The following is a 25,968-nucleotide window of genomic DNA, read 5'->3' on the forward strand; positions in this document are numbered from 1 at the left end:
CTCGCCTCCAACAACGTGTAAAGAGCTCATGGGCCTCTTTGTCACTGGGATTGGAACCATCCATTCCGATGCCTCTGCTGCTTTGCCCCCCTCTTGCCTACCAAGCCAAACCTGCTGTACTCCTGTACCTGTGTCTCTAGTTTCTTTCCCATCTCTCCCGTGCTCCCTCCAAGCTCATCTTCTCCATGCGACCCACCTCCTGCTCCCTTGACCCCATTTCCACTAATCTGACCACCCACTTCTTCCTGGAAACCATACTAACTGGCATTATAAATGGTTCCTTCTCAAGTACTGTTGGGAAGTGATGGCGACAATTTCAAAACCATCATCCTCATTCCCCAACCTCAAAAAACCGACAGTCTGTTTTTGCAAACTACTGCTCCATCTCTGATTTCTCTTTCCTCTCCAAAGTTCTTGAACGTATTGTTGCCACCCAAATTGGTCCCCATCTCACCTGTAACTCCCTGTTTGAATCTTTCCAATCAGCTTTCTGCTCCTCCCACAGCACCAAAACCTCCCAAATGAAAATCACTCGAGACATTCTCTAACTTTGGTGCATTATACCGTCTCAAATCTCTGCAGCCGTTGACACTTTCAGCCAGCCTCCTCCAACACCTCTCTTCCATTGTCCAGCTCATTGGGTCTGCCCTTACTTGGTTCTGCTGAAATCCTACTGTAGCCAGAGCATCTTCAGCAGTGGCTTCTCTTCTAGCACTTGCACAACTACCTTGAGTCTTCCAAGGATCTATCCTTGACCCCTTCCAAGACCTTATCTACATGCTGCCGCTTGGCAACATCATCTGCAGACATGGGATTAAGAAACATTAGAGCAATGATTTTTAAAAAAAAGTTATGGTGATGGACCCCTCAATTTTAAACTTCCAAAAATGGTTTCAGTAACCCAAAGGTAAACAGTGTAGAAAGCTTTAAGTATTGACAACAGAAGTGTTGTGCCAGTGTCTGAATTATAAGTGCATGCCAGAAATGTAGATTTCACATTATGACCATGAAAAACCTTTTGCGGGCCTGTGGACCCAAGTTTGAAAACCATAGCGTTAGAATGCATTTTTGGGAGGGAATGAGATAAAGATCTGCAATAATGTCAAGAGAATAGAAATCAATGCAGTGCCCTTTTTCACTATGCACATAGGCACAAGAACAGTAAAGCAAAATTGTTACCCTTTCTTTTCCTTTGATGAATGGGATGTGAAAAGGGAGAAAACCAGTTTCTAGGAAGCTTAACAATCAGAATATACATAATTTTAGTTGCTGGGTCACTTGTCCTGTTTTTGTGGTTCCCTTTTCTTGGGGCGTGGGGGGTAACTTGTAGAGGTTGCTGTTCCAGTGGCATTGGGCTTTTCTTCAATGCCATTCCACTAACCCAGGCAAAATAGAGCCATGCTTTTTGCCCAGCTGGATCTCCTGCAAGAATGCTATGTCTGTATGCTCTTCGATCAGAACCTTTATTAGACTTGTTTTGTGAGTTAAGGCTCCTGACATTCAAAAATTGACTTAATTTGGGCTATAACCCTAATTCGCAGATAAGTCCTTGGTAAAGGTCCAACTGTTGTTGCCCCTGTATTGGAGAAGCTCAGAAGTTTTTCTCGTATTTGAAAGTGAAAAATTGCAGCACCAGCTAAATTGAGGGCCAGTAACTGTAGTTTTTTTTATTCATTCATGGAATGTGGGCGTCGCTGGCGAGGCCAGCATTTATTGCCCATCCCTAGTTGCCCTTGAGAAGGTGGTGGTGAGCCTCCTTCTTGAACCGCTGCAGTCCGTGTGGTGAAGCTTCTCCCACAGTGCTGTTAGGGAGTTCCAGGATTTTGACCCAGCAACGGCGATATATTTCCAAGTCGGGATGGTGTGTGACTTGGAGGGGAACGTGCAGGTGGTGGTGTTCCCATGTGCCTGCTGCTCTTGTCCTCCTAGGTGGTAGAGGTCACTGGTTTGGGAGGTGTTGTCGAAGAAGCCTTGGCGAGTTGCTGCAGTGCATCCTGTGGATGGTACACACTGCAGCCACAGTACGCCGGTGGTGAAGGGAGTGAATGTTTAGGGTGGTGGATGGGGTGCCAATCAAGCGGGCTGCTTTGTCCTGGATGGTGTCGAGCTTGTGTGTTGTTGGAGCTGCACTCATCCAGGCAAGTGGAGAGTATTCCATCACACTCCTGACTTGTGCCTTGTAGATGGTGGAAAGGCTTTGGGGAGTTAGGAGGTGAGTCACTCGCTGCAGAATACCCAGCCTCTGACCTGCTCTTGTAGCCACAGAATTTATGTGGCTGGTCCAGTTAAGTTTCTAGTCTATGGTGAACCCCCTGGATGTTGATGCTGGGGGATACGGCGCTGGTAATGCCGTTGAATGTCAAGGGGAGGTGGTTAGACTCGAGCTTGTTGGAGATGGTCATTGCCTGGCACTTGTCTGGCGTGAATGCCAGTCATAAATGAGAAGAATGCTCAGCCAACGGTTCCATGTGTGCCAATAGATAACTAACTTGTAATACTAGGTAAAATCCCAACAAACCTTGCAACCAAAACTCAAAATAGTGGTCTTCAGCAGAAACTTGTGCGCAAAAACAAGAGGTGGTAAAATAGGCTGGTTATGGGAGTCTCTCAATCCAGGTTTCCAAGGCACCTGCTGCTGTTGAGAGTTGTGTGAAAAGAAGCTCAATTGATTGAACATTTCCCCCTAAGTCTTTTCCCCCTAAGTTAAAACTGTACTGTAAATAAAAACACTACACAAAATGTTTGCCAGCACAATCAAAATATTTCAGTTAAAGTTTGAGCTGTTGACCATTGATTTTTTTTTAAACTGAAGTTATTAAATCTGTGTAACAATGCAATTCAGTCATTTTTATCCCACTGGTTTTTAAAATATATAAAAAGATAATGGGCCCGATATTAGGAGGGCGGCGGGTTCGCAGCGGGGGGTCGACTGGGCGCTTGGGTAAGGCGCCCAGTGAAATTGGGGTGCTCTGCACGGAATTGCAGGCTAATTGGAGCCACTTACCTGTGCTTCCGGGTTTCGCGCTGGAAAGCTGTGCAGCGGGCGGACTGCGCATGCGCAGCATAGGCTGTCAGCTGGAGGAGCCCTATTTGAAGGGGCACTCCTCCACTGACTGCTGCAGGAAATAAGAAAAATTACAGCATGGATCAGCCCAGAGGGAAGGCAGCCCAGCGGGAGGAAGCGGCCTGCCTCTGCCACCAAGAAGGCCTGGCTCAAGGTGGCAGAGGAGGTCACCTGCACCACCAACATATCGCGCACCTGCATACAGTGCAGGAGGTGCTGCAATGACCTAGGTAGGTCAGCCGAAGTGAGTACACTTGGTCATTCCCCTACACTCCGTCTGCCACATCACCGCCCCCACCCCACATCTCCTTCTGCACTGCCAACACTACTCCATCACATCACTCCTCACACCCACTCAAAGCTCATCCTCAACTTACCTGCACTTACCCACCTCGCCAGTACTCATCCCACCACTACCACTCAACCCAATCCTTGTACAATCTCATGGCTCTATCTCATACTCACCCTCTCATGCATCTCTTTCATGGTCAGCCTCATTCAACCTGCCACTACCTGTGCTGCAGCCACAGGGCATGCATCACATATGTGCAGTAGGAAGCGTAAGGCAAATGTGTCGTGAGCATGAAGGGGATGCACAAGAGTGTTTGAGGGTTTGTCATGGTTTTTACCTATATTTAATTTCTGATCAACTCACATAACATATTATATTGTCACCACTACAGCCACGTCTTTGTGAATCTTGTCTGGTTTGTGTAATAATGCCCTTTCCTGAGGATCACTGAGGACCCACAACTGATGACACCCATTGTGTCACTGCAGAGTGGGTGTAGGTGTATTTGCAGGGCTTTTTTGTGCAGACGACTGAGAGACGTCGGCGATGTCCCCTGTGGCACCCTGGAAGGATGCGGAGGAGAAGTTGTTGAGGGCAGTGGTGACTTTGACAGCAACAGGTAAGAAGATGGTGCTTGGGCCAACCGGGAGCAGCTCGGCATGAAGGAGACTGCAGATGTCCATGACTACATGTCGAGTGACTCTGAGCCTCTGTGTGCACTGCTGCTCAGAGAGGTTCAGGAAGCTGAGCCTCGGTCTGTAGACCCTGTGGTGAGGGTAGTGCCTTCTGCGACGCATCTCTCTTTGCCGTTGCCCGCCCTCCTGCTGTGCAAGTGGATGTGTCACAGCACTGTTGTGGGGTTCCACGTGTCAGAAGTGGCTGGCGAGGCTGGTGATGCTGCTCTTCCTCCAAGGAGGTCATGACTGCAGCTACGGCGGCCCCCATCCGGAAGATGTACATTTGAGGGGGTCCGGAAGGTAGGTACATGTCTCTGGACACCGGGGTAAGTGTGCAAGTTTGTGAATTTTATTGTTAGGAGGAGGGTGGTAGAGGCCAAACTTTGTCCAAAGTGACAGAGTGGCCTCCTGCAATGAGTGAGGGTCTCCCCCCACCCCCCCCACCTGTCAATTGGACCTTTGCAGCTGCCACAGGCTGATGGCTGCAACACATCCATTTGAACGGGGAATGTTTCCCCCAGTACGGGAAACAATCCCAGTTGTTTGCAAAACCCCACCCCTCCTAAAATATCATGTTAATCAGGTCTCTAAACAACCTGAAATACCTAAATAATTACTTCAAGTGGCACCCCGCCGCCTTTAATTGCCGGCGGGAGTCCCAAATGCGGGGGCTGCGTGCGCATGTCAGCGTGTCACTGGGGAACCTGCAAGTGGGTGGGTTGGAGCCAGGCTCAGGACTCGCCCCCGGGAATCCCCGATTTTTCGCAGCCCCCCCCCCCCCCCCCACCACCACGAGCGCACCCGCTCGGGGGTGCGAAAATCGAGCCCAATGTCTCTTTTACTTTTGAATGTATGAGATTTGTTTTGATAAAACTGCCTTAAGGCTTTTATTTTGATAGAACACTGCACCAAAGTTTTGTTCCATATCCTTTTTTGGTATTCTACTCAGATGGAATTAAAAGTATGTATTGCAGCTGAAATCCCCTCTTCTGTGATCCAGCCTATGGCAGTTATTGGCTTAAAAGATTAAATATTCATGATGTACAGTGTTTGGTTGTTGGAAAGAATAGGTTGCTACAGTGCAGTTGATTAAAGCAGGGCAATTTGAAGCAATGTGCACATTGTCAGGAGGTAAATTGGCTGTTTTGGACACTGATACAACACTAATTTGATTCTAAAAGCAAGCATGGAGATTTGCAGTCCTGAAGAGAATCTTGTATGTATTAAAAAATTTTATCTTGCTTCCTGCTAATGAACATTCAGTTTTTGTTTTACCTTTTTGTCCTAATATGACTCCTTTCTCTTCAGTATGGCAATACAAGATGTACACTAATATTTTCCTGCAAAAGCTGGATTTCATTTGAAATTTTCTGCTTTCCTTTAGGCTCTACAAGGTTGCGCTAAAGTGGATTTCTGAAATGACGAAGTGTTCCTCATACTTGTCCTACTATTTTCAGAAAGCTGAGAAGCTGCTGTTGACTTCTGTTATTTAAAACTCCGGCATGTATCTTGTTTGCATGGTGCAGTGGAAATTAAATGAATATATAAAAAAATTGCTGGTTGTAAAGTTGCATTGGATTATCTAATATCGTGAGGGTTCAAATTGACAGCTTTAGTATGTGGCCTTGTGACGTAGTTGCATATTTCCTCTATTTAGCAATAGAAATATTGGTTTCAAAATGTGTTTCTAGTTGGAGGAAGCTTTAGGGATTGGCTCTTTATAAATAAGGTCTGTAAGAGGCGTATATTTTTATTAGATACATTTATTGCATAACTGGGAATCGGAGTTACAATTCAAGTTCTTCTCCATTCGTGATCACAGCAAAAAGCAGCTTCCATAAGCAGATCCGTACCTCATACAAACCAAAACTTGTAGCCTTCTGTGGGTTTGCATGTTGCATTGATGGTTATCTTTTTACTGCTGGGTTTTGACTGTGGGCTCCACACCAAATCCCTCTGTTTTCTTTTGAAGAGTGGAAAAAAAACACTATCCTATTAGACTTATTTTGTTGAGGCAAACTACATATTAAATATATTTACAAAAATTAAGAGTACACAGAAGCAAAATGAATATAGCACAACAATTTTAGATTTATGCACCACTTATTTCTCGACTTGAAAACAAAACTCTAGAATCTGAGACCTTTTTATAAAATCTTGAAAGTGAGCACAGATCTTTTACATAGATGCACCCACAGATTTCTGCCTGACTGCCATGTGTGCGAGTACAGATGAACTGAGTAAACTAAAGATGAGTAGCTATTACAGGGCCTCTCCGCCAAAAGGCCTTTCACACCACAGGTGTTAATTTTGAGATGAACTACCTTTCTCTCAGGATCAGCCATTACAACTCCTCTTGCAGTGGTAAACTTGCAAGACCTCACAGTTGGAAAAATTCCTTGGGGGGGGCATGGGGAGACGAGGGGGTTGCTTTGCCTATCACCATGGATACCACTAACTGCCCCTATCCAGTATTTTATATTTGCCCTTTCGACAGGTATGAAATGAAAAGATTTGGTGCTTTGGAGACAATTAGGATGGTTACAATGCGTCAACTATAATCGTACAATTGAAAACATTAAAATTCAAAACAGTGGCATAACAATGAAAACAAGTTGTGATGCTCATTTACATTGCCAAACAGTACAGGTTCATTAGCACAGTTCGAAATTTTTACTTCAGTTTTCTAGAGACCCTTATAGCTATGAGACGCACAAGTAGTAGAGCATTGTAAAAGATAGTATCTGGTTAGATGTTCCTCGGATGGCTCCCACAGTCCTCTTTTTCTCCTATTGCTGTCCAAACTTCTGAGTTGGCACTCTTCCACCCTTGCTGCTGGTCTGCTCAGTGGACTCCCTGTTGTAAATTCGAGTAGATTTCCATCTGGTCAGCTTTTCTTCCTTTTTCTCCTTCTCCTTCCATCTATGATTCAATGGTGATTTGGGAAGTACATCGGTTTGGAACATAACAATCTCTCTGAAGTACAGAGTGTGGAGCTGTGAGCTGCAAAACTGAGACACGGAGGAACTATTTCCACTGGCAGGAGGATTGATAACCAGAGGTCACAAATTAAAGATATGGCAAAAAATCCAGTGGGGGGGCGATGAGAATTTTTTTAATGCATTGATTTGTTATGATATGGAATGCACTACCTGTAAGGGTGGTGGAAGCAGATTCAATAGTAACTTCAAAAAGGGAATTGAATAAATATTTGAAAAAGAAAAGAATTGCAGGTTCACTGGGAAAGAGCAGGGCAGTGGGATTAATTGGATAGCTCTTCCAAAAAACCAGCACAGGCACGATGGGCCGATGGCCTCCTCCTTTGCTGTAAGATTCTATGATTCGATGTGTGTTCCCTCTGAATACCTTGTGGATACCTTCACAGCATTTTCTAGCTGGCTGGCTTGCTTTCTTTCGTCCCCCACCCCTTTCTACTGGTTACAGTTCTTGCATTTGAACCTGGGATCTTTGGGTGAAAATGGTAAGAATCCATCAGAATTTCCTAAATGATAACCTCTTTACAGGACATGAGCTGGAGCAAGTCTGGAATTTTGATAGGCTGCGCATCTCTTGTGTGACCATGTTTAGATGCAATAAGTAAACTTTGCACACTATATAAACGAATATGGCCTCCTATTGGACATATTGCATAAAGTTTGTATGCAGACAGTCCACATAAGTTAACTGACTGACTCGGCTGCCTTCCATATCCATGCCTTCGCCAAAAATTGAGTATGACCAGGCTACAAAATTGCCTCAAGTCGTCCATTGAGGCTTTTGATGCGGCAGCTTGGTTTTCTGCCCAGGGCGATGTTCTCTTTACTGCTTTGCCTGGCTGAGGATTTTAGGTTTTCTCACTGATTTCCTGAAGGCATTGGTAGAGCTGCCCTTCTTAAGTGATAGGCATTTTGGGATCAGGTTGAGGCTGCACTCGAAAACTCTTGAGCACTGGCAAAGTCTGAGGACTATCCCATTGAAGTCTGAAGGGTATGTCCAACCAGATTCAGTGCTAAGCCTGTCCTCCTCAGACAAGCCTTAGTAACTCTTGCAGACCAAGGGCTTATTTACTTTTGAGGCCATAAGGATATTTTCCAAGTTGGCCAAAATTGCTTTTCTTAAATACATTTCAGGTGAATGTGTATTTAGGATAATTTTGGCGTCCTATACTTGTATTCCTTTAAGAGATAAAAACCATATTGGAAAACTGAGAAATCCTACTCCGTTTGAGCAAATTACTTAACTTTTTCAAAAAAAAGTAAATGGAAGCTGACATATTAAATATCCTTGCAATTGATTATTAAAAGTTTCAGGTTAATTTAAAAAATGACTTTCAGTAGTTCATCTTTTTTATACTACATTAGCCAGATACTGTAACATTAGGTCAGACAACTCTTTGTGCTATAATTGATCTTGTCTCTAATGCTAACAATTAGAGCTACCTATAAGCAGAAAATGGTCAGAATTTCAACCCCATTGTTTACTAACTTTTATCAGAAAAGCAAACTGCCAGGAACATAGGAACCGGAGTAGGCCATTCAACCTCTCAAGCCTGTTCCGCCATTCAGTTAGACCATGGCTGTTCTGTATCCTAACTCCAGCGACCCACCTTGGTTCCGTAACCCTTGATACCCTTGCCTTACAAAAATCTATCAATCTCTCTTTTAAAAATTTCAATTCACCTAGCCTTAAGTTTTTTGGGGTGGTGGGGGGGGTGGGGGAATGAGTGTTCCAGATTTTCACTACCCTTTGTGTGAAGAAGTACTTCCTGACATCACCCCTGAATGGCCTAGCTCTAATTTTAATTTCGCAACTTCAAATAATATATAGTGGAACAGCTGTGCTTATACTGCTGACAAAATTATTTAATGTCATTGGCTAGGTCAAAGCCAGCATACAACAGTCACTGTCATATTTGTGGTGGGTTTTGCTTATTTTAATATTTTGCATCTTCAAACAGAAATTGAAATACACAATGCCGAAGTACTATGAAACCATCATTCTCGTTGTAAGAGACAAGTCCGTTGCATTATAGAGTGTAGGTTAGGGCACAGTTAGACAAATGCAAGGAAATTTATTCCACGGTTGCCTGGGCTAAATTTGCTTTGGTTAACTTTTAAAATTTGCATTTTTAATCAACTAACAGTGTAAAATTAACAAATATGACTAGTGTATTGGTGATGGTTGATTGTTGTTCATTAGTCCTTCACACACCAGGACGATTTCATCAATTGCTAAATTGGACAAGCAAGATTTCCTTTTGAGCAGTCAAATCTTTAAGAGTTTGAGCTCATTGCATCAGATTACTTTCCTCTTCACAACTACATAAATTCAACAGTTAGAATCATAGAAAGGTTAGAGCACGGAAGGAGGCTATTCATCCCATCGAGTCCGCGCCGGCTTTATGCAAGAGCAATCCAGCTAATCCCCTTCCACATAGCCCTGCAAATTTTTTTCCTTTCAAGCACTTATCCAGTTCCCTTTTGAAGGCCATGATTGAATCTGCCTCCACCGCCCCCTCGGGCAGTGCATTCCAGATCCTAACCACTCGCTGTGTAATGAAGAAAAACTTTTTTTTTAATCACCTTTGGTTCTTTTGCCAATCACCTTAAATCTATGTCCTCTGGCCCTTGACCCTCCGCCAGTGGGAACAGTTTCTCTCTATTTACTCTGTCTAGACCCTTCATGATTTTGAATACCTCTATCCAATCTCCTCGCAACCGTCTCTGTTCCAAGGAGAACAACCCCAGCTTCTCCAGTCTATCCACGTAACTAAAGCCCCTCATCCCTGGAATCATTGTAGTAAATCTCTTCTGCACCCTATCTAAGGCCTTCACATCTTTCCTAAAGTACGGTGGCCAGAACTGGACACACTGCTCCAGTTGTGGCCGAACCAGTGTTTTATAAAGGTTTATCATATTTCCATACTTTTGTATTCTATGCCTCTATTTATAAAGCCCAGGATCCCGTATGCTTTTTTAACCACTTTCTCAACCTGTCCTACCACCTTCAACAATTTGTGCACATATACCCCAGATCTCTCTGTTCCTGTACCCCTTCTAGAGTTGTGCCCTCTAGTTTACATTGCCTCTCCTCGTTCTTCCTACCGAAATGTATCACTTCGCATTTTTCTACGGTAAATTTCATCTGTCACGTATCCACCCTTGCCACCAGCCTGTCTATACCCTCTTCAAGTCTATCACTATCCTCCTCACTGTTCACTACCTTTCCAAGTTTTGTGTCGTCAGCAAATTTTGAAATTGTGCCCTACACACCCAAGTCCAAATCATTAATATATATCAAGAAAAGCAGTGGTCCCAGCACTGACCCCTGGCGAATACCACTGTACACCTCCCTCCAGTCTGAAAAACAACCGTTCACCTTTACTCCGTTTCCTGTCCCGTAGCAAATTCTGTATCCATGTTGCTACTGCCCCCTTTATTCCATGGGCCGCAATCTTGGTGATAAACCTACTGTGCGGCACTTTATCAAACATGTTTTGACAGTCCATATACACCACATCACCTGCATTGCCATCATCTACCCTCTGTTACCTCATCAAAAAACTCTATCCGGTTAGTTAAACACGATTTGCCTTTAACAAATCCGTGCTGGCTTTCCCATATCAATCCACACTTGTCCAAGTGACTTAATTCTGTCCCGGATTATGATTTCTAAAAGTTTCCCCACCACTGAGGTTAAACTGACTGGCCTATAGTTGCTGGGTTTATCCTTGCATCCTTTTTTGAACAAGGGTGTAACATTTGCAATTCTCCAGTCCTCTGGCACCACCCCTGTATCTAAGGATGTTTGGAAGATTATGGCCAGTACCTCTGTAATTTCCACCCTTACTTCCCTCAGCAACCTAGGATGCATCCCTTTCAGATCGGGTGAGTTATGCTTAGATATGGTTCCAAGGATGCCGGAAGCCCTTCGATACCTTGTTCCGATTGCTGTTCTTTTGTGAACCAGAATGGTGTTTATCAGGCTGATCTGGCGCTCACATGCACTATCTGGGGGTTACTTGATAGTGATTGGGGTAGATCACTGGCTGATTTTCTGCTTTCCCCCCTCCAACCCCAGAAAAAAACTTGGACCTAAAGGCACAGAAATCTATGTTTGTGCAAAGGATCCTTTGAAGGAAACTCTGTGTGCCACGCATTCTTGGGAAGCTCTGCATCTGGAATATGCATAACTTGTAGCAGGAAGACACAAATTTAATTTGGCCAAAATTTAAGCATGTATTCTGAGCATGACAACAGCATCTACTCTTCCTGGAGTTTGATATCTGTAGCAAGGCCGAGACCATTCTTATTTTGCAAAAGTGTAGGACTTCAGTTGCATGGCTGCCAGGTGGTGCCATTAACAGATTTTCAGCTCCTCCTTCGGATGTGATATTGTCCCCTTTAGAGCAATATTGGTCACCTGTCGGCTGTTGGGACCAAGAATCCTCTTCTACACTAGATCCAAAGCACCAAACTGGACCTTTTTTTGCGAACTCCAGTATTACCTTGTGGTAAAAATTTGAGTGATCTTTTGTGTTGACTGAATTGGCATCCATTTGGTTAAAAGAAAGGAAAAGAACTTGCATATATGTAGTGCTTTTCATCTTGGGATTTCCTGAAGTGCTTCAGTCAATTAATTACTTTTGAAGTGTAATCACTGATTTGTAGGCAAACGCAGCAACCAGTTTGCACACACTGAGGTTCCCCAAATGGCAAGATAAATGACCCGATAATATGTTTTTGGTGGGGCTGGTGAAGGATAAATGTTGGCAAGGACACTGGAAGAATTCCTCTGCCGCTCTTCGAATCGTGTTATGGGATCTTTTACGTCAACCTAAGCAGGTAAACGGGGCCTCGGTTTAATTTCATCCAAAAGACGGAACCTTCCAAAATGCAGCAATCCCTCAGGACTGCACTGAAGTGTCAGCCTGGATTATGTGCTCAAGTCCTGGAGAGGGTCTTGAACCCACAACCTCCTGACTCAGGCAAGAGTTGATGCCGATAACATTGTCTCAATGTCTCATTGCATAAACCCTTTTAGTGAATATCGATGACTTCACATTAAAGCCCTTCATTTATAATGCCTTAATAACAACACTACTGAAATCTTAAGAGTCTCGGCTCCTGAAGAACCTCATGGTCTTTTTCCCAAACTCCTCAGAATTGATCAAACCTGTTGGTTCTTTGCTCTGAATTGATGATTGATAGCCTATGGCAGGCAAGATTTCATAACTCTGGCCTACTGTGTTTCTTGCACTTTACAACCTTCTGGACTCTACGTTGATTTCAATAACTTCAGGTCATAACCATGGCTTCAATTTTTTTGGATAGCTCCTCTAGACCCATCTTTTGATTCTTTACTTGTTACATTACCACCCTCCTTTTGTCTTGCACCATAATCCCTTTTGTCATTTAATCACTCCTGCCCTCCACCCTATCACAGAACTTCCCTTTTGTTCTCTTACCCTGCACCCCTTCCCCCCCCCACTTTTCCCTGGCTCTCTGCTTGCCTGTTAAATCTCAACCTTTCATCAGAACTGAAAGTTAATCAACCTGAAACGTTAACTCTTTCTCTTTCCAGATGCTGCCTGACCTAAGTATTTCAACCATTTTCAGTTTTTATTTCAGATTTCCAGCATCTGCAGTATTTTTCTCTTGTTTTGGTGTTTCTTTTCTGTATGTCTTCACTGGACCAGGCCGATAACTGCATCTCCTGAACCGTATACTCAAAGTTTCTGCTCCAGGGAAATCACATGTCTGGGGTAGGTTTAATATGCTTTTTGCTTAGCCGGCATTGGAATGCTGACTTGCATTGGCTCCCGATCCGGCAACGCCTCGATTATAAAACTCTCATCCTTGTTTTCAAATCCCTGTATGGCCTTGCCCCTCCCTGGCTCTGTGATCTCCTCTAGCCCTACAACCCACCAAAATCTCTCCGCCCCTCCAATTCTGGCCTCTTGCACATCCCTGATTTTAATCGCTCCACCATAGGTGGCCATGCCTTCAGCCGCCTCGGCCCGAAGTGTTGGAATTCCCTCCCTAAACCCCTCTACCTCTCTCTCCTTTTTAAGATGCTCCTTAAAACCCATCTCTTTGACCAAGTTTTGGTCACCTGTCCTAATATTTCCTTGTGTGGTTCGGTTTTGTTTGATAATACTCCTATGAAGCGCCTTGGGACTTTTTACTACACTAAAAGCACTATATAAATGCAAGTTGTTGTTGTTTAGTCACTTGGTTAAAATATTAACCTGCGCACCAGTGCCATTATCTATGCCTAGAGGCTATTTGACTGTATTAGATATGGGCATTCCACCACCTTTGCTGGGATTGGGAAGAAATAACAGTTGGATTCTGGAAATTAAGAGTCTGGGTTAGCTGTTCCCCTTCAAGCATGTAACCTCATATACAGCTCAGGAGATACGGAATTATCGGCCTGGTCTTGTGAAGCCATAGAGAAAAGAAACATTAAGGTTGTTACACAAGATAAGGGCTCATGGGGTTAGGGGTAATATATTAGCATGGTAGAGGATTGGTTAATGGACAGAAAACAGAGAGTAGGAATAAATGAGTCATTTTCAGTTTGGCAGGCTGAGCTAGTGGGGGCCTCAGCTACTTACAATCTATATTAATGACTTAGATGAAGGGACCAAGTTTGCTGCTGATACAAAGCTAGGTGGGAAAGTAACCTGTGAGGAGGACAGAGTCTGTAAAGGGATATAGACAGGTTAAGTGAGTGGGTACGAAGGTGGAAGATGGAGTATAATGTGGGGAAATGTGAGGTTATTCACTTTGGTACGAAGGATAGAAAAACAAAATATTTTTTAAATGGTGAGAAACAATTAAATGAATTTTTTGTGCTTTCTCGTAACATGACATCCTTGAGTACAGCCAGTATTTCAAGTGTCAGCTTCGCTCAGTGGATGCAAGGATTATAAAGCTCTACATAAAAATAGAAATTCTTTCCTCTTACAAGCCATTTCCTTGAATGAGAACATAAAAGTATAAGAAATAGGAGGAGTGGGCCATACGGGCCCTCGAGCCTGCTCCACCATTCAATAAGATCATGGCTGGTTTTTCTATTCTTCGTACCAAAGCGTTTAGAGAGATTCGGGTGTCCTTGTACACGAAACACAGAAAGTTAACATGCAGGTACAGCAAGCGATAAGGAAGGCAAATGATATGTTGGCCTTTATTGCAAGGGGGTTGGAGTACAAGAGTATGGAAGTCTTGCTGCAATTGAACAGGGCTTTGGTGGGACCACACCTGGAGTACTGTCTACAGTTTTGGTCTCTTACCTAAGGAAGGATATACTTGCCTTAGAGGTGGTGCAACAAAGGTTCAACAGATTGATTCCTGGGATGAGAGGGTTGTCCTATGAGAAATTGAGTAGAATGGGCCTATACTCTCTGGCATTTAGAAAAATGAGAGGTGATCTCATTGAAACATATATGATTGAGAGGGGTTGACAGGGTAGATGCTGAGACATTGTTTCCCCTGACTGAAGAGTCTAGGACTATGGGTCATAGTCTCAGGATAAGGGGTCGGCCATTTAGGACTAAGATGAGGAAAAATTTCTTCACTGAGGGTTGTGAATCTTTGGAATTGTCTGCCCCAGAGGGCTGTGGATGCTCAGTCGTTGACTATATTCAAGACTGTGATCGATAGATTTTTGGACATTATAGGAATCAAGGGATATGGGGATAGGGCGGGAAAGTGGAGTTGAGGTTGAAGATCAGCCATGATCTTATTGAATGGTGGAGCAGGCTCGAGGACCCGTATGGCCCACTCCTCCTATTTCTTATACTTTTATGTTCTCATTCAAGGAAATGGCTTGTAAGAGGAAAGAACTTCTATTTTTATGTAGAGCTTTATAATCCTTGCATCCACTGAGCGAAGCTGACACTTGAAATACTGGCTGTACTCAAGGATGTCATGTTACGAGAAAGCACAAAAAATTCAATGTGACACAAAATTACCATTTTAAAATATAACTGAAAAATTAAATTGAATTTCTAATACGTCTGCTCCTTGCTTTTTTAACTGGCAGTGTTGAGTCTGTTTAAGTTAGCATTCTGGGTCTGATGGTATGTGCACCAATGAAAATTCCAGGTCATGGCTGAATAAGTGAAAAGTCTGTACAAAAAAGATGCTTATTGAAAGTTGCATGTGAGGAAAATTTAGAATGTCCTATTTATATGGGAAGCTGACTGAGATAAATAAAGAATTTAGAATCTTCAACTGAAGTTACTAGCACTTTTGAAGATTTATAAAAAGAATGCAGGAACTGAAAGATGAAGCTCAGTGGACTGCAAAGAGAGCTGACAGTACACTGGGGAGAATTGCCCTCTAATGACCAAACCAGCGAAGAAGTGAACAGAATGGAATGTTTACTGAATTAAGTGACTTTGACAATCGAGGTCAAACCATTTTTGGTTTCCCTGAAGGAGAGTTTTTTTTTAAAAAACACTCATAGTTGAAGAAACATCCAAATATAGATGCAAAGAAAAAACTGGCAGTGATTAGAGCTCACATATTGGCTCCAAAGTTTTGAAGGATTTTCTATGAGCTTCTCTAGGATGAAGTTTTTAAAAGGTTCAAGTTAAGGAAGTAGTCTTGCATGCTTCAAAGGACAAGGGTGAGGTGCATTGTAGATCTTGTGCTAATTAGTTAGTAGATGTTTTCTGAGATATGCACGAAAGCAACTGGGTGAGGATGTGTCTGAGTGACTGGAATTACTTAAACTAAGCTAATGTTCTGCCTGTCTCTGAGGCATTACCAATACACCAAAACACTTATCTGAAGGCAAGTATTTTTGTACAAGTGATACTGAAGAAGCTCCTGATGATTCACTATATCCCTGTCAGCCTTTTATGAATAAAAGAATTGTATGGTTGAACACTAGGTATGGATGAAGGCTTGCGCTAAGGAGGCAGGCATATCAGAATGAAGGTCAACCCAAATTGCACTCATCATTGCATGAGGCTGAAGAAGCAGTATCCATTGCTGGAGAAAACCATGCAGAGAGTGTGAGCCTGATTGAAGGCAAAAGAGACTTTTATTTTGAATCTACCTATTTAAATTTGACTGGGCACTTCAGGTATAAAGTCTGTAATTTAAATTATGCTGAGAGCAGATCTTTGATCCTAGCATTGTTTTACGGTTTGTTTAAGTTAAACTCTATTTGATAAACAGAAGAGGATGTTGCTACATATTGCCAGTGCAGCTAATAGTTTATACTTGTATAGTTATTCAAATGTTAATATTGAAATATTCTTTGAAGTGTTAAAACATTTGTTTCTTTTTAAGAAGTTAATACCCAAATTATGTTGCCATTTCCCATTGGTGGTGCAGCAAATGTGCAGTATAAAACGCTATATTGTACTATCTTTCAAAGTCCTCGAGTGCCACCAAAGTTGGTTTTCACTCACTACTGTAATGGCAGCTGCCTTTACCTGTAGTATAAGTGCAAGTGGAGGCAGAGGCAGCATAGAAACATGACTACAACGGGATGAGGCATTCCCACTCCTCTTTCCAAGCAACTTGCAAGTAAAGACCATAATGATTTTTACACAGTTGTTTTGAAATCTTTATCTCTTTTTAATTTAAAAAAATTGCCATTCCTGTAGCTTTCTCAAGTAGCTGTGGAAGCTTTTCAATTCCTTGTACAAAGGAAGCGGAGTGACATGCAATCATAACTTTTTGCTCCTGCTTCAATTCCAGCTGCTGTTAAAGTCAACTTGTAGTATAAACATTTGATATACATAGGCCAGGGGTACAAGTAAGTTATTTGATATTGTGATGGGTAGAGCAAGATAGCTTAATCTTTAATGAGAAACTACCACTCTGAGTGGAGAATATCTTTGACATTAAAATACATATAGATAAGTGCTGTGGGAATTGACCAATGATGAGTCAAAACAGATACCATGTGCAAAATTCTGCTTTGGGCTGGATTTTATTGCATGTTCAATCAAAGTTTCCCAATCCACTAACCATTTATCCTCACATGGATATAGGGTATGATAAGGGTACATTAGCCTAATGGTTATGGTACTGGCCTAACAACCCAGAGGTTGAGTTCAATTCCCACCATGGCAAGGTGTGAAATTAAATTCAACAAATCTGATCATTTGTGGGCTGGCACCATGAAAGCTGATATTTAGTTGGAAAAACCCACCTGGCTCACTATGCCCTCCAAGCAAGGGACCTTCTGCCCATACCTGGCCTAAATGTTGATTCTTGATTCTAGTAAAGTGAACAAATTGAGATAAAACTCTTTTGGGTGGACACTACCTTAAATCAAAGAGAGGAATATTTTTTAGTTTCAAATTAGATTTTTTTTTGCCTCCGTGAAGCATTTTGGGACATCTTATTAAATCAAAGACCACTTGGGTCTCGAATATTGTGCAGAGTGCTAAAATTGTATTGTGAATGGTTCTTTATAATTACTGATTTTGAATGCTGGGATTTCTTATCTCTGGGGTGAGAATATGTTTAAGAATATTATCCAGTGAGTTCACTCTTTTGACTCTAATGGAGAAGAGATGACTTTATCTGTAATGTCTATCCATATCCGCGTTATATGTGACATTAATATTTTTGCACTTTTAAAATGTTTTCTAGCTGCAGACATTTTGTTATGAGTGATTTTAATTTAGATTTATGTACATTAGTCTCACTAAACTGGTAACTGCTTGTTTACAACTATAAAGTTTTTATTTAGAGATAAGCCTCTTTTTCTCCCCCACTGCCATTTTTTTCCCCTTATATCCTGAAGGATAAAACAGCTCTTTGGTACGTTACTCAAATGGCCCTCATTTATTTGAGCCTGGACAGTTTGTTGGCAGGCTGCTTAATCTTTGAAAACATCGCAGCTGAGCCCAGTCCTGTTTTCACCTGATGTCTGCACATCTGGAGTTTTCAGCAACCAGGAATTGGAACCCTGGGTGATTTATTTTTTATATATACTTTTGCCCAGAGCAGCAAGTTGGGATAATAGAATCACCCCAACTGCTGTTCTGGCTGAAATCAGCTAACTCAACACAGACTAGGATTGAATTTGGGGCCTCCTAGTCTGTACACCTTTAGTATGACACCAGATGGTGCCTTTACCCTCAGGACTGTAATTGTTTGATATGTTTAATGTTTAGAAGTGGAATAGATTTTCTATCAATCTAGCTTGTATAATCTCATTTAATTATATCATTCAGGTCCTCTGTATTTAGTCTATCCACTGGTTGATTGCTGTGTGTATTTGAAAAATTCAACCTACACAATGCATGATTCATTCTATGATGTGAACACATTACTCTACTTTGGGTTGGATTTTGCTGTGAAAATAATGGTGAGGCTAACAATGCTCACCATTATGTGCAAATCAGACAGCAACAGTTGGTGAGTGCACATGCGCAATTAAAACGCGAAAATCCGGACGTTGCTGTCCGAGATGAGCTGCCCGTCTGTAAACTGCACGAAAATGGCGTCTCGCCAGCCGACTCACCATTCAAATATATTGAATGGCGTGAAGTTCCTGTACTGATGTAGATACGGACTAAAGTCACCACAAAATGTTAGGGCTTGTCCCTTCCAGTCTAAGTACACTTAATGGTGTGGTAAGTCATAGCAGCATCTCTGGCACTGAAAATTAACTTTTACAAGTGTGGTGTCTCATTCCTTCAGCTTTTAATTATTGCTGGAGATTTAACAAAGGTTGAAAAAGAATTTTTTTTAACCTTTTCTTTCTCTCCTTTATGTCTCCTCCTTAATCCAATCTTTTTTTTCCCCCTCTTTATTTTGCTTTCTGTACCTGATTTGACATTGAATTCACTATTCTAACTTAGACATCTTGCTTCAGACTCTGTACTGCTCATTCATGATTCTTCAATCTGATTGGTTAAGGAGATACACAGTTCCTTGCCCTATTCACACAGGTCCCAGATGCCCTGTAGAGGACATCTGGTTGTTTGGCTGATTGGAATTTGCCGTGCAAAATTCCAGAGAAAGTCTATGGGTAAGTGCATGTACATCCCAAATTATTAGAAGTTACTCCCCTCAAAAGTTAATTTGAAAAAAAGCCCTTTTTCTATTGCATGTTTACCAACCACTCGTATTAATTGGGCAACTTTGGGCCAGATTTTGCTTTGAGTGGCGAATGAACGGCACCCACCGTTCATTAGACTTGCACTTGCCTATAGACTTTGGAATTTTGCACGGCAAATTACTATCAGCCAAACAACCAGATGTCCTCTACAGGGCATCTGGGACCTGTGTGAATAGGGCAAGGAACTGTGCATCTCCTTAACCAATCAGATTGAAGAATCATGAATGAGCAGTATAGAGTCTGAAGCAAGATGTCAAAGTTAGAATAGTGAATTCAATGTCAAATCAGGTACAGAAAGCAAAATAAAGAGGGAAAAAAGATTGGATTAAGAAGGAGACATAAAGGAGAGAGAATTTTTTTTAACCTTTTCTTTCAACCTTTTTTAAATCTCCAGCAATAATTAAAAGCTAAAGGAATGAGACACCACACTTGTAAAAGTTAATTTTCAGTGCCAGAGATGCTGCTATGACTTACCACACCGTTAAGTGTACTTAGGGCGTGTCCCTTCCAGTCTAACATTTTGTGGTGACTTTAGTCCGTATCTACATCAGTACAGGAACTTCACGCCATTCAATACATTTGAATTTTGATTTGTAAAAAGTGACTAATAACTGCTTTGTCCAACAGCAATCATCTTTTCATTGTTTAATATGCAAGTTTTGTTAGAGCAGTAAAACTCATTCACGAACCAAGTTTATCAGTAGTGTATAGCAGAATGTTTTTTCCCAGATACAGCTGAATTCTGTGCTGCCCCCTCTTTTTTTTAAAAAAAAACCTACATTGGAATGTTTTGATTTTAAGTTAATTTTTGTCCTGATATTTTTGTATAGACTTTGTGGATTGATGTGCTAAACATGGCTTTTCTATTATTGAGTACTCTGTTCTTAAGCTTGCCAATTTTTGTTTCATCTTGATTTTGGAGTAAATGTGTAGAATATTTACAGATAATTTTAAGGAATGTAGGTGCAAAAGAAAACACTTCTTTGCAAAACGTAGACTACCCATGTACCCTTCAAACTAAAGAACTAATCTTGGGTGACCATTTTTTTGGATTTGTAGGCTGTTTGGAGCTACCATGGAGCTTTGGCCACAGTTTTTAAACCAGTGTTCAAATTAATTTACATACATCTTAAATTGCCCATACTAATGGTTCTTGGATGTTCTGATTTTTGGATTTATCCATTTAGTGCTAACAACCACCCTTTCCAAATGTCCAGACTCTCAAAATTCAAACAAAATAAGCCCGCGAATAACAAATAGGAGTGCAAGTAGGACAGTTCCCTGGACTTCGAATACCTGATGCCCATGGCTTGGGAGCTGCAGTTTGGACACCCCTGCAGTAAAGAAATATATAGTACTTAATGCAATAATGCATATGTCTCAAGTCATCAAACAATGTACTTACTCTCTGAAATTATTAGATTTGTAGTAAATATTGACCTCTGACAGAGTACTAATTTTTTTTTTAGCGACACGACGATGAAGCTATCGTGGATTTGGGTAAAACAAGTACAATTGTCAATACAAACTTCGAGAAAGAAGAACTAGAGAGTAAGTTATTTGTATAAAGTGATCTCTTTCAATAATCATTCTCTTGAGGCTTTGAAGTTTACATTATAGTTGCAATTTTAAGATGACAATTTACAATTTGATCTTTTAAAGCATGGCAACTTGTTTAGCAGTACAGAATTTCTTGGCGTGATCTTGGAGCTGACTCATTGGTGATAAATCAGTGCTGATAGCATTTGGCATAACATTCTGTTCTTATAAAGCCTCCTGACTCTTGAGTGTTCTGAATCCAAGTTGACTCCCATGAACCAGTTTTTCCAAGTATTTGCCCACTAGATTTCTCTAAACCACTTTAAAGACTTTCCTATAATAAATGTTAAACATACCGGTTTGTAGTTTCCAGGTATGCCGCTTGACCCCTTTTAAGTAATGGCATTCTCTTGGCCAATTTTCAATCCTTAGGAGTCTCTCCTGAATTAACAAATTAATCAATTAATGATGAACCAGTTTTAGTCCCACCTCCATAAGACTCATTGGTTTAGTTCTCTGGGCCAGACACTGGTTAATAGGTTGTTAAAGTATCTTATAATCATAGCCATTGTTAATTGCCTATTGTCTTGTTCTCCCTCTGTTTTTCTTAAAAATCTGATTTGGTTAATTTTTCCCCCTCTTCGTGAGTAGAGACAGAAGTGAAGTGACTAACAATTGTGCTGTTTTTGTCCACTAATTCCGGCTTTCTCTGCAACCTTGCATTCACTGTATCTGTTGCCTTTTTAACCTACATTTGTCTGTTTTAAAATTAACCCAACCCTCCTGCCAATAGGATTTCTTGTGATTTAAAACCTTTTTGTTTATCTCCAGTCTTACTCTGTTTATCCCTACTTAAACAAATTGACCTGTGTTGTCCTTTTAATCTTCTTTCAACTTGGCCAGAAATAATTTTGGTTGTAATCTAAAAGCATAGGCCTATCGTTTTTGAGAGCACTTCCACTACTGCTATTAATGCTGGGTTCTCCCTGCCTTCATAGCATTTTCTTTCTGTTCAGTGAGGGAGTGCAAAAAAGCCTCCAAATCCAGGGTTTCCAAGCCCATAAAGTGTGAGATTCCAGCTAAATGAGATTTGGTAGACTTGTCATTACTCTATTTACACTACCAAGTTCTTTGTTTGGAGTTCACGTGGATGAATTCACTCTGAAGAAAACCCAGCATTATAATGCAGCTTTTACTGCTTAATCATAGAATAGAATCATCGAAAGGTTACAGCACGGAAGGAGGCCATTCAACCCATCAAACCCATGCCAGCTCTGTGCAAGAGCAATCCAGCTAGTCCCACTCCCCTGCCCTATCCCCGTAGCCCTGCACATTTTTTCCTTTCGATTACCTATCCAGTTCACTTTTGAAAGCCACGATTGAATCTGCCTCCACCACCCCCTCGGGCAGTGCATTCCAGATCCTAACTAACTGCGTAAAAAGGCTTTTCATCATGTCACCTTTGGCTCTTTCGCCAATCACCTTAAATTCCATGTTCTTTGGTTCTTGACCCTTCATGATTTTAAATACTTCTATCAAATCGCCTCAATTTTTTTTGTTCCAAGAAGAACAGCCCCAGCTTCTCTAGTCTATCCACATAATTTAAAGTCTCTCATCCCTGGAATCATTCTAGTAAATCTTTTCTGCACCCTCTCTAAGGCCTTCACATCGTTCCTAAAGTGTGGTGCCCAGAACTGGACACAATACTCCAGTTGTGGTCGAACCAGTGTTTTATAAAGGTTCATCATGACTTGCTTTTGTACTCTATATGCCTCTATTTATAAAGCCTCCATTTAACTGCTTTCTCAACCTGCCCTGCCACTTCCAACGATTTGTGCACATATACCCCCAGATCTCTCTGTTCCTGTACTCCTTTTAGAATTGTGCCCTCTAGTTTATAATGCCTCTCCTTGTTCTTTCTACCGAAATGTATCACTTTGCATATTTCTGCGTTAAATTTCATCTGCCTCATGTCCGCCCATTCCACCAGCCTGTCTATATTCTCTTGAAGTCTCACTATCCTCCTCACTGTTCACTACCCTTCCAAGTTTTGTCATCTGCAAATTTTGAAATTGTGCTCTGTACACCGAAGTCCAAGTCATTAATATACATCAGGAAAAGCAGCGGTCCCAGTACCGACCCCTGGGGAAAAACCACTGTACACCTCCCTCCAGTCTGAAAAATAACGTTTCACCACTACTCTGCTGCCTGTTACTCAGCCAATTTTGTATCCATGCTGCTACTGCCCCCCCTTTATTCCATGGGTTTCAATCTTGATGCCAAGCCTATTATGCAGCACTTTATCAAACGCCTTTTGAAAGTTTACATACATCACATCAACCGCATTGCCCTCATCGACCCCCTCTGTTACCTCGTCAAAAAACTCTATCAAGTTAGTTCAACACGATTTGCCTTTAACAAATCCATGCTGGCTTTCCCTAATCAATCCACACTTGTCCAAGAGACTGCTAATTCTGTCCCGGATTACTGTTTCTAAAAGTTTCCCTGTTTCTAAAAGTTTCCCCACCACCGAGGTTAAACTGACTGGCCTGCAGCTGCTGGGATTATCCTTACACTTTTTTTTGAACAAGCATATAACATTTGCAATTCTTCAGTTCTCTGGCACCACCCCCGTATCCAAGGATGTTTGGAAGATTATGGCCAGTGCCGCCGCAATTTCCATCCTCACTTCCCTCAGCAATCTAGGATGCATCCCTCCGGACCGGGTGACTTGTTTACTTTAAGAACAGCTAGCCTTTCTAGTACCTCCTTTATCAATTTTTATCCCATCCAGTATCTCAACTACATCTTCCTTTACTGAGACTCTGGCAGCATCTTCTTCCTTGGTAAAGACAGAAGCAAAGTACTCATTTAGTACCTCGGCCATGCCCTCTGCCTCCATGAGTAGATCCCCTTTTTGGTCCCTGATCAGCCTCATCCCTCCTCTTACTACCTATTTATTGTTTATATACCTATAGAAGACTTTTAGATTCCCTTTTTTATGTTGGCCGCCAGTCTATTCTCATATTCTCTCTTTGCCGCTCTTATTTCCTTTTTCACTTCCCCTCTGAATTTTCTATATTCAGCCTGGTTCTCACTTGTGTTATCAACCTGACATCTGTCATACGCCCCTTTTTTCTGCTTCATTTTACTCTCTATCTCTTTCGTCATCCAGGGAGCTCTAGCTTTAGTTGCTCTACCTTTCTGCCGTGTAGGAATGTACCTAGATTGTACCTGAACCATCTTCTCTTTAAAGGCCACCCATTGTTCAATTACTGTTTTGCCTGCCAATCTTTGATTCCAATTTACCCGGGCCAGATCTGTTTTCATCCCACTGAAATTGACACTTCTCCAGTTGAGTATTTTTATTTTAGAGTGGTCCATGTCCTTTTTTATAGCTATTCTAAACCTTATAATACTATGATCGCTATTCCCTAAATGTTCCCCCACTGACACTTGCTCCACTTGGCCCGCCTCATTTTCCAGAACCAAGTCCAACAATGCCTCCTTCCTCGTTGGGCTGGAAACGTACTGGTCAAGAAAGTTCTCCTGAACACCCTTCAAAAATTCCTCCCCCTCTTTGCCCCTTATACTATCACTAGCCCACTCTATATTAGGATAGTTGAAGTCCCCTGTTATCACAACTCTGGCTTTTGCACCTCTCTGTAATTTCCCTGCAAATTTGCTCCTCTATCTCCTCCCCACTAGTTGGTGACCTATAGAATACCCCCAGTAGTGTAATGGCACCTCTTTTGTTTCTTAACTCTAACCAAATATATTCTGTCAGGCTTTCAGGCTGGCAGGCTGTAACTATTAGGGTACCGCAAGGATCGGTGCTTGGGCATCAGCTATTTACAATCTACATTAATGACTCAGATGAAGGGACCGAGTGTAATGTATCCAAGTTTGCTGATGATACAAAGCTAGGTGGGAAAGTAAGCTGTGAGGAGGACAGAGAGTCTGCAAAAGGTTATAGACAGGTTAAGTGAGTGGGCAAGAAGGTAGCAGATGGAGTCTAATGGGGGGAAATGTGAGGTCATTCACTTTGGTAGGAAGAATAGAAAAACAGAATATTTTTTAAATGGTGAGAAACTATTAAATGTTGCTGATCAGAGACACTTGGGTGTCCACTTACAAGAAACACAAAAGGTTAGTAAGCAGGTGCAGCAAGCAATTTGGAAAGCAAATGGAATGTTGGCCTTTCTTGCAAGGGGGTTGGAGTACAAAAGTAAGGAAGTCTTACTACAATTGTACAGGGCTTTGTTGAGACGTCACCTGGAGTACTGTGTACAGTTTTGATCTCCTTATCTAAGGAAGGATATACTTGCCTTGGTGGCAGTTCAGCGAAGGTTCACTAGATTAATTCCTGAGATGAGAGGGTTATCCTATGTGGCGAGGTTGAGAAGAATGAGAGTGATCAAATTGAAACATATATGATTGAGGGGGCTTGACAGGGTAGATGCTGGGAGGTTGTTTCCCCTGGCTGGAGAGTCTAGAACTAGGGGGCATAGTCACAGGATAAGGGGTCAACCATTCAAGACTGAGATGAGGAGGAATTTCTTCACTCAGAGGGTTGTGAATCTTTGGAATTCTCTACCCCAGAGGGCTGAGGATGCTGAGTCATTGAGTATATTCAAGGCTGAGATTGACAGATTTCTGGACTCTAGGGGAATCGAGGGATATGGGGATAGGTCGGGAAAGTGGAGTTGAGGTCGAAGATCAACCATGATCTTATTGAATGGCGGAGCAGGTTCGAGAGGCCATGTGGCGTACTCCTGCTCCTGTGTCTTATGTTCTTATGTCCTTGCCCTCTCCAGCACTGCAATATTCTCCTTAATCAATACTGCCACCCTCCTTTCTTCTCTTCCCTATCTTTCCTGCACACCTTGTATCCAGGAATATTTAATACCCAATCCTGCCCTCCTTTGAGCCAGGTCTCTGTTATCGCCAGAACATCATATTCCCATATGGCTAATTGTGCCTGCAGCTCTCCAACCTTGTTTATCACGCTTTGTGTGTTTACACACATGCACTGTAAATCTATCTAAGTGTTTCTTGTACTCTCTCTTAGTCTGGTCCCATCTATGACTGTACTATTTCTTGCTCTAGTGCTATCTTTCTCTCCCAATCCTTAGTTTCTCCTTTCCAACGCTACATCCTGTTGTCCATCCACCTGTCAAATTAGTTTAAACCCCTCCCCCCACAACAGCACTAGCGAACCTCCCTGCGAGGATATTGGTCCCAGTTCCCTTGAGGTGCAACCTGTCAGGCCTGTACAGGTTCCACCTCCCCCA

The 25,968-nt window shown here is 42.0% G+C and overlaps 1 protein-coding gene across 4 annotated transcripts in view; it reads left to right on the forward strand.

The window, feature by feature from the left end:
- LOC137340352 (sodium bicarbonate cotransporter 3-like) overlaps positions 1-25,968 on the forward strand; it is a 220,172-nt gene that overhangs the window by 67,402 nt on the left and 126,802 nt on the right. For 3 of the 4 annotated variants that reach the window (XM_068002800.1, XM_068002775.1, XM_068002786.1), the window contains exon 2: positions 20,605-20,686. In XM_068002800.1, the coding sequence (XP_067858901.1) occupies positions 20,605-20,686 (82 nt within the window). Of the gene's footprint in view, positions 1-5,079; positions 5,250-20,604; positions 20,687-25,968 lie in introns of those variants that run through there. The other variant, XM_068002784.1, reaches the window with a different exon arrangement.

This window comes from Heptranchias perlo, chromosome 2 (genome assembly GCF_035084215.1).
Source record: "Heptranchias perlo isolate sHepPer1 chromosome 2, sHepPer1.hap1, whole genome shotgun sequence".
Lineage (NCBI taxonomy): Eukaryota > Metazoa > Chordata > Chondrichthyes > Hexanchiformes > Hexanchidae > Heptranchias > Heptranchias perlo.